This window comes from Eptesicus fuscus, chromosome 5 (assembly GCF_027574615.1).
Source record: "Eptesicus fuscus isolate TK198812 chromosome 5, DD_ASM_mEF_20220401, whole genome shotgun sequence".
Taxonomy (NCBI): domain Eukaryota; kingdom Metazoa; phylum Chordata; class Mammalia; order Chiroptera; family Vespertilionidae; genus Eptesicus; species Eptesicus fuscus.
Window position 1 is genome coordinate 106,356,312 of NC_072477.1, and position 8,154 is coordinate 106,364,465.

At 56.8% G+C, this 8,154-nt stretch overlaps 1 protein-coding gene and 1 pseudogene across 5 annotated transcripts; one reads left to right on the top strand and one right to left on the bottom strand.

Moving 5' to 3' along the window:
* Positions 1-313: 313 nt before the first annotated feature.
* On the bottom strand, positions 314-6,597 carry NEIL1 (nei like DNA glycosylase 1). Of its 5 annotated transcripts, none has more exons than XM_008157053.3 (10): positions 6,564-6,597; positions 4,990-5,441; positions 2,657-2,776; positions 2,499-2,562; positions 2,175-2,274; positions 1,686-1,813; positions 1,288-1,315; positions 1,066-1,127; positions 733-895; positions 485-554 (listed from the first exon to the last, which is right to left on the bottom strand). In XM_008157053.3, the coding sequence occupies exons 2-10, from the start codon at positions 5,421-5,423 to the stop codon at positions 538-540; spliced, it is 1,116 nt and encodes a 371-aa protein (XP_008155275.1). In that variant the 5' UTR covers positions 5,424-5,441; positions 6,564-6,597; the 3' UTR covers positions 485-537. The 5 variants fall into 5 exon arrangements, with proteins under 5 accessions (XP_027989183.2, XP_008155275.1, XP_027989182.1 ...); XM_028133381.2 differs by having other exon boundaries at positions 2,657-2,791; XM_028133382.2 differs by lacking the exon at positions 2,175-2,274 and having other exon boundaries at positions 314-554; positions 2,657-2,791.
* A 535-nt stretch (positions 6,598-7,132) lies between these two features.
* On the top strand, positions 7,133-7,774 carry LOC114228216 (small nuclear ribonucleoprotein-associated protein B-like; annotated as a pseudogene).
* The last annotated feature ends 380 nt before the right edge of the window (positions 7,775-8,154 follow it).

The following is an 8,154-nucleotide window of genomic DNA, read 5'->3' on the forward strand; positions in this document are numbered from 1 at the left end:
TGGAGCCTGGGCTTCCTGAGCCGGGTCTCTGCACCCCCCCTGAGGGGCTGTCCCTGAAGAGGCAGACTATCCTATGAGAGCCAGGGCCTGGAGGACTGAGACAGACCCAGTCTGCCTGGCTGAGGAGCTGGCCTCTTACACTCAGGGCCAGACAACAGGCCTAACTAACTTGGCCATCCCAGACCCTCTGCAGCCAGCCCAAGAAGTTTACCAATTTATATTTTTAAAAATACAGCCTTTTTCACATGGGCTTAAACAATGGGGATGGAGGGGGAGAGGTGGGGATGGGCTGGGGGGGGGACTGGGAAAAAAAAATGGGGGTGGTGGATACAATGAAAAACATCATCGTTCTGTGGAGAAGAGCCACAAAGTCACAGGCATCTAGACCCTCTAACCTATTGCATGCTTCTAGAAGCCACACAAGCGCCCAGACCCAGGGCGAGGCAGCAGGAAGGGATAGGTGCAAGCGAGGAGATCCTCCTGCTAAGAGTCTGGGGTCTCCTCAGGCTCCAGAGATGGGGTGTCAGTCTGTATCTTTTAAGGCCTGCAGCAGCCTGTGGGGAGGACAGGAGAGGTGGCAACTCAGACCCCAGGCTGAAGATTGCCCAGACAGCCTTCCTTCCCCCATGTGTCCACAAGTAACCTCTGCCCGTACTGCCATCCTTTCCTTCTGGAAAGCCCGTTTGGTGGTGCCCCTTCCATCTCCAGAGGAAAATGCTCAGGAAGGCCCACCTGAGTTGGCCCTTCGACCTCTCCTCTTCCTTTTCTCGGTGACTGGGGGGACTTTTGGGTCTTGGAGGCTGGTCCCCTCAGGCTGCTGAGCTGTTGTCTGCTCAGGAAGGCCTCTCCATGCCCTTCGTGTCCCGGAAGGGGCCTTGCTTGGGGGAGGGTGGTCCTGGATAGAGAGACAGGTTCCTGAGATGCTCAGAGAGCAGTTCAGAGGTTGGTTAGGACCCACCATCACCCCCCATTGTCAACAGAAGGCAGTTGTCCAAAAGTCTGGCTTGGGAGGTCTGGCCAGGGCAGGGGAGATTCCAGGGAGGAGTTAGGAGCAGGGAGCCATACCTCCACGCTGTCCTCAGGACCCCGCTGTGCTCCGCTGGATTTCTTCTTATGGGACTTGCCCCCTGAAGGACACTGATGCTGGGGATGCAAGGTCCTATGGCCTTGGGCACTTTCCCCAGACTCCCACTTTGGGGTGACTCTTGGAGTGGGGACCAGAGACGGCTGCAACCCTTGCAGGCAACATATCCTTTCTGCTTTCTTAACTTATTATGAGTACCTTACCTTTGGGTGCCAGAGGTCCAGGATCCCCCTAAAATGGAACAGGGAATATTCAGGAGTCAGCCGGGTTGGGACAGGGGTTGTTTTCCCTGGAGAAGCAGGACTCACACCTATCTTTCCAGATTAGTATAATCCTCCCCTAGGAAGCCTCTCACTGCCCACTCCCTGCCAGGTCAGAGCCAACATCAAGGCCACCCTGCCTTGGGCTGCTCTACCAGCTGGGACCCTGTGATTCAGAGGGGAGGGGCATCACATAGGGAAGGCTTAGACCCTCGGGGACAGTGTGACACGTGGGGTTCTAGGTAAAGACCCCATCACCTGCCTGGCTGTGACCCCCAGGTCTCCGCCACACCTGCTTCTTTGGGATCTCTGTTTACTGCTGTGAGCATTAGGACCCAAACCTGGAACCAGATGGTACGGCCGTGACGGTCCCGCAGGGAGCGCATGCCCACCATGCCATAGCACTGCAGCCAGGCTCGAAAGGGTGCAAAATCATCCTCCCCTCTCGCCTGCCCATAGCCCTTGCCGCCTGTGGACAGAGGAGCCAGACAGAGGTTAGACGGCAGACTGAGGCTGGGAGGAGAGGGAGCCTGATGGACTAAGTCAGGGGCCAAGGCTCTCCCTTCTCCAGCTGTGTGACCTCTTCCCCTCTCGGCCATGGCTTGCTCATCCTGGAGTGGGGTTCATAATCCTTGCCCTGCCTGCCTCGTGGGCAGCTTGGAGGACAGACACCTGACAAGTGAGGAGGCCTAGTCCATTTAGCAACAACTAGGTCTACAAACTTCCATTCCCCAGGCAGGGAACCAGGCCCCGAGAAGGGCAGCAACCGTCCCGGGGTGTACACTATGCCAGCACAGAGGTAGTCGGCTATCTTTGGCTCCGGGCCTCACCCAGCTGGACCACTTCCTTGGGCACTGAGTGGCACAGCTCCAGCAGGTCTGGGTTCTGCAGCTTGGCCTTGATCTTCTGGCTCAGGGTCAACTTAGGGCTCTGGAAAAGGGGCAGGGCCACTCAGGCAGCTGATCCATCGGGAGCAGACCTCTGAGCTTGGCAGGACTCAGAGATGGTTCATCCCCCTCCTCCCCAATGCACACACACACATTGTAAGAAGGGAAAACTAACACCTGCTTGGGTTACACGAGACACCAGCCCCAGCCCATACCCTATCAGGCCTCACTGGTAGGTGAGTGTGCCTTCCTCCCCTGCACCCTCACCAGCCTGTGCTGCTTCAGTGCCTCCAGAACAGTGCGGGCCTTCTCAAAGGGGGGTATCCTCAGCCTACAGTGGGGTAGAAAGAGGGAACCATGCTAAGCAGTGGGGAATGTGGGCACCCAGCTAACCCAGCCCTCATGTCCATGGCCTGCATGCTAACCTGTATAGAATCTCTGCCCGCAGATAGTTGCCAATGCCATTGAAGAACCTCTGGTCCAAGAGGGCCTCACAGATGGGCCGGTCAAAGACCTTGTCTGCTAGGTTTCGTAACACATTCTCCCTGGAGGGACACAGCCTGGGCACATGACACCCATTCTGCCCTCCCATCCCCCCTCCTTGCCATGGGATAAAGGATAGGAACTGGGAGAACCTGCTCCTAGGTATAAGGGGAAGGAAATTGGGAGTCCCAGTTCCCTTTTTCCAAGCCTCAGTGCTATTTTGGCAGGGATAACCTCAGTTTCCCTATCTGTTAAATGAGAACAATATGGGATTTTAATTCATTACAAAAGCAACGAGTTCAAGGGGACACATGAGTCTTACCTGTTGTGTGAATGCCACCAGAGTGCACCAGACTCCAGGCATTTTTGAAAGCAATGTGATCACAGGACTTCAGGTGTGCCTACAGTCTACAGCTCCCTAGCTAGGACTTCTGGATGTTTAGATATGAAGAGTTAACACTGAAGGGTCAATTCTTCTCAAGACCTGAAGATTTTAATGAGGCTGGTACTATCTCACACAGCAAGTGCGTGGGAGTGAGGGCTCCAGCAACCCCTGTCCCACCTCTAAGGGTCATGGATCTCTCCTCACCACTGTGAAGGAGAAATGTATCTTGTTTCTTTGTGGAAAAGGCTCATGGCAAGACTAACTCAGTGATGGGCCTGAGAAGCATATGAAACAGGGGACCAGAAGACAGTTCTGGAGTAAAGAAAAGAGAAGGTTAGCCTGGGTGACCAGCTCCCTGAGGGCTCCCCAGCTATAGGACAAGAAAACAACTAAGATGCTCATTCTGTGCGAGAAACCTCAGCCGGCTGACAGTTAGCCTGTGGGATGACTCCCAGGAGAGGTGAGCGGAGGAATCCAGGGCCACAGATGTTTCCCTGTGGAAGCACTTGGGGTCCTGCCGAGGAAGGCCGGGAGTCAGTTGCCTCCTGTGGCACCAGACATGCCCTGACCCGCCTCAGTGGGCAGCTAAGTCTCCTAAGGGTCAAGTGAAGGTGGACAGTCCCCAAGGAAGGGAGATCTACCAGATGTGCTCCAGGCCTTTGCACCTGTGAATGCTCTTCCTCTAGAGCAGGGCTTCCCAACCTTGTTTTAGCCATGTCCCACCTGAGCACCTCAAATCCTGGTACCTCCCCTGTGACATAATTCTTAGTATTCCCGTGGAGGAAGCCTAAAGGCCGCTAACTCGTTCTAAATAAGCTTCCAAAGAACATGGCATCCATGAAAGAAAAATAAAAGAATGAAACGACAGTTGAAGTACTGAGGAAGAAATCACTAAGAAATGGTTTTAAAAATAATAATATGAAGTGATATAAAAATAGCAAATGACGTTTCAAAATATAGAGAAATGAAATGCATAAATGTGTCAATATATATTTATATGTTGTATATGAGGCCCCTAGAACCATAAGAAATGCCAAAGATTCACTGTTAATAACTCATTCTCAAGTTGCCCCCCCTTAAAAATCAAGTTGCTCCCCTGTGGGTTGTGTGCCCCACATTGGGAACCCCTGCTCTGGAGCTTTGCATGGCTGGCTCTCAGCTCCAATGTCACCTCGGAGAACGTGATCTTTCCTAATGGGCCTCCCCTCCCCCCCTTCCTGGCCAGAAGTCATTCTCTCCCTCTTGGATTTGGATTTTTTTTAGAAATGTGTCTATATGAATTAATCTAGTTTGTTTCCTTGTCCTCCCTGCCCTGCCTGAACTTCAGCCCTTGATCTCTGCTGTACCCCCAACACCTATAGCAGGGCCTGGCACAGAACAGAGACTCATACCCATTTGCCTCTTTAGAGGAAGAAAAGTTGGCTGACACTGCCATCTTAAGTGACCTGCCTCACATCCCAGGTAGGGCTATTACCCCTCCCACAGGCAGAAGACAGTGAGGAGACCATGGGACACAGACCAGTGGGCAGACAATGTGGAGACCACAAAACCGGATTCAGAAACCATGTCATTAGGCAGTTCCCTCCCCACCACCTTGAAACCCTTCCTTCCGGGTCAGCCTCCCTTCTTTGATGTTAAAAACCTCTACCTTTCCAAGGGCCTCATGAGGGCACCAAGAAGCCGTGTGGGCACTGATCCAGCCTCAGCCCTCACAGTGACTATGTCTTCAGGGCATGCCTACCTATTCACCTCCCCCCTACCGCTTCCCGTACCAGTTTCGGGTTTTCACATCCGTTAGCTCCGGGAGCTGGCCCCAGGGAAATACACTGTGTTGGTCTACAGAGGGAGGGATGGAGGCTCAGAAGGGTCTGGGACCTGCCCCTCACCTACCTGAACTGTTCATACTCCAGCAAGACGCACGGCCCACGGCCTGGCTGCCACTCGCCGCTGAGGTCCCAGTGGCCAAAGCGGCGGATGTCCACGAAGCAGAGGGTGAGTTGGGGACCAGGAGGAGCCGTGTAAAAGCGCAGATGGGCATGGGGTGGTAGTGCATTGCTAGGTGCCAGCTGGAAGGATCCAGACATGCCGAAGTGGAAGATGAGGGCCAGTGGCTCGCGTGGGGGCTGGGCCCCAGGCAGGGGGCTCAGTGTCAGTCGAAGCTCCTTGCCACGGGCTGAGGCTGAGATGCAGTAGGCACTGCTCTCAAAGGGCACCTCAGGGTTGCGGCTGATGGGTGACTTCTCCACACACCCTCCGAACACCAGCCCCCTGCACGCCTCGTTCACAAACCGGCTAGCCAGGTGCAGCTCGGGGCCCTCAGGCATTGTGTGCGGGGAGGGTGGCTGCAAGTTAGAACAGGTGAGCACCTTGTGAGGTGGATTCATCACCCCCGTTTTACAAAGGAGGACCCTGGATCAGAGGGGATCACGGAGAGCTGGGTTTGGCAGAAAATTCTGCTGGCCTGGCCACAGCCCTTGGCCCCCGACTGAAAATGCTGGAAAGCCCAGGGCACTGGTGAGGCCAGGCTGGGAGAGCAGGGCTGCCTTTATTAACCTCCCATGAGCCCTCGCCGCCTTTAGAATGAAGTCCAGATCCTTCCTGGGCCCGTGTTGTCATCTCATTTCTCCCCAGGCTCCCCTCACTCACTTGCTCCAAGCGCACCGCCCTTTCCATCCCCGCCGTTTCCCCTGCTGGCCCTTCAGTCACTTGAGCCACCCTCCCCGCCACCCTCCGAAGCAGCCTCTCCCCACCCCCACCAGACCCGTTCTCTTTTCTTCGTGGCACTCCGACCTGAAGCGGTCAGCTGTCTGCCTCCACCTCCACTTTCCTCCAGTGAAGGCCAGGCCTGTTCGCCCACCGCTCAGAACCCTCCTCTGAGGCCACAGCCCCCGAGGCAATGAGCGGGACCGCACCGGGGCGCTGGGCGCTGGGCGCTGGGCACACACGTTCGAAGCGGCCCAGGGGCCGAGGGCGCGTCAGGACGGAGGGGATGCGGTGGTCTGGGTCCGTCTGCGCCTGGGAGGTCTCCCAGAGCTCCAGGCCAAAGGTCCGGGTGAACAGGACACGCCCGCTCGGCATTTGGCCCCCGGGGGACCTCCCCTCCTCTCCCCGCCCTCGGCCGCCCGGCTGGGGAGGAGAGCTGGCCGCTTGCCCTCCGCACCCGGACGCAGAGGTGGTCGGGCAGAGGGGCCCTCAGCCAGGCGGACGCCTCTCCCCTCCCACACCTTCACGCCGCCTGGGGCCGGGCACCGAGAGGGTTCCCGCCTGGAAGAGATGAAGGTCCCGATTCCCAATGCCGCTGAGGGCGGCACTCTGTGGCCCGCTCCCCATCCTCACCGCTCACTCCCGCCGCCCGTCCTCGGTGCACCCGGCTGCCTTCCTCCCCAGAGCCGCCAGATCCCGCCCTCTCTCCATCTGCGGTACACTCCGCCCCCCCCCCCCCCAGCCGTCTCCCGCCGGGGTACCTGCGCCCCGCGCCCCGCTCCGCCAGCCGGCGGCCTCGGGGGTTCAGTCGAGGGGCGGAGCCGTACTGAAGGGCACATCCGAACCTGGTTGCTGCTCCAGCGCCCGCTGGGAAATGTAGTTCCTCGGGCAGGGGCCTAGGCCTTCGGGTTGGGGTTGGGGTTGGGGTCCCCGAGCTGGAGGTCGGGGTGTAGGAAAGGCTTTGGGGCAGTCACCTGGCTGGGCGGGTGGCGCCTGCGGGATCCGGGATCAGGTCCGAGGTCCTGCGGCGCAGCTGTCTGTGGCTGGAGACGTCACCAGGCTAGTGACAGGTCAGCCTGAAACACATCCCTGTCCCAAAGCAGAGGCTCCTGCCAGATGTGCGCAGGGAGCACGCAGGTGCGCGGTAAACGCAGGCCCTGGGGACCCAGTGCACATAACTTATAAACAGAATCATTTCCGCCTGTGGGTAAGAAATGCAGCCAAGCAACAAAGAACAGGCGAGCAAGCAGAACCCACGACAGATGGTTCTGTGGGGGCAGGGCCTCTGCAGTGACAGGCGGAGACCTCAGAAGTAGCCAGCAAAGAGGGGATGGCACATGCTAGGGGAATCGGAGCCACCAACACGGCTGTGGACTACAGGATGAGGTGCGCCCTACAAAATGGTACTATCTTCATTGGCACCTTCAAGGTTTTCGACAAGCATATGAATTGGATCCTATGTGACAGATGAATTCAATAAGTCAAGCAAAAAGAAAAGAGAAGTGAGTCCTCATTCTGGAGCTGCTTCAAAGGGAGGACTTGGTCTCAGTGACAGTAGAGAGACCTCCTCCCAAAAATGCTGGCATTGCCCTAGTGCCACTTGCTGGAGCTATTGGGGGCCCGGGCATTGGTAGGGCTGCTGGCAGAGGAATCCTAGCTGATGTTCCCATGCCCCAGGTCCCTGCAGGACATGCCAGGCCAGTCCGTGGGGCCATCCCAACTCTAAATAAGAGGCAGTTGCAGCTACTGCCACTGCCAGTATTGTATGGGGCCCTGACCCAGTACAGACCTGGCCATGGGGGGGGGGGGGGTCCTTCCCCACCTATGGATTGAGGGACACCCCTCCAGGCATGATGGTCCCACTTCCTGGTATGAGGCTTCTCACTGGCCCCCCTAATGGTATCCTCCTGGAGGAGGTACTTCAGTGGGCATGTCCCCTCCTGGAATGCAGCCTGCTTCCCTAGGGATGTGAGGACTTCTTTGACCCCTGGCCACAGAGTTATGGAAGTAGCTTCTCAGAGGCATGGGCCCAGTTCCCCAGGGCCATACTATCTAATAAAAGAGTAATATGCAAATTGACCATGCCTCCACTACACCCACAAGCCACGCCCACAAACCAATCAGGAGTGAATATGCAAATAAACCCAACCAAGATGGCTGCAGCCACAGAGAGCAGGAGGGAAGCTTGGGTTTCCTCAGCGATAGAGGAAGCCAAGCTTTCCGCCTGCCCTTGCCAGCCCAGGCCTCCGCTTAAGGCTACAAAGTTTCAATTATAGAAGATAAATAAATCCCAACAAAAATGGCAGCAGCCACAGAGCTGGAGAGAGCAGGAGGCTAGGGTTGCCCCCGGCG

Excerpts from the sequence above, each read along its gene's own strand:
- NEIL1 (XM_028133382.2), bottom strand. The coding sequence starts at position 5,423 with ATGCCTGAGGGCCCCGAGCTGCACCTGGCTAGCCGGTTTGTGAACGAG. Across the intron at positions 896-1,065 it reads GTCCTGAGGACAGCGTGGAG|GACCACCCTCCCCCAAGCAA; the intron begins GTATGGCTCCCT and ends CTCTCTATCCAG. Across the intron at positions 555-732 it reads AGGTCGAAGGGCCAACTCAG|GCTGCTGCAGGCCTTAAAAG; the intron begins GTGGGCCTTCCT and ends TCCTCCCCACAG.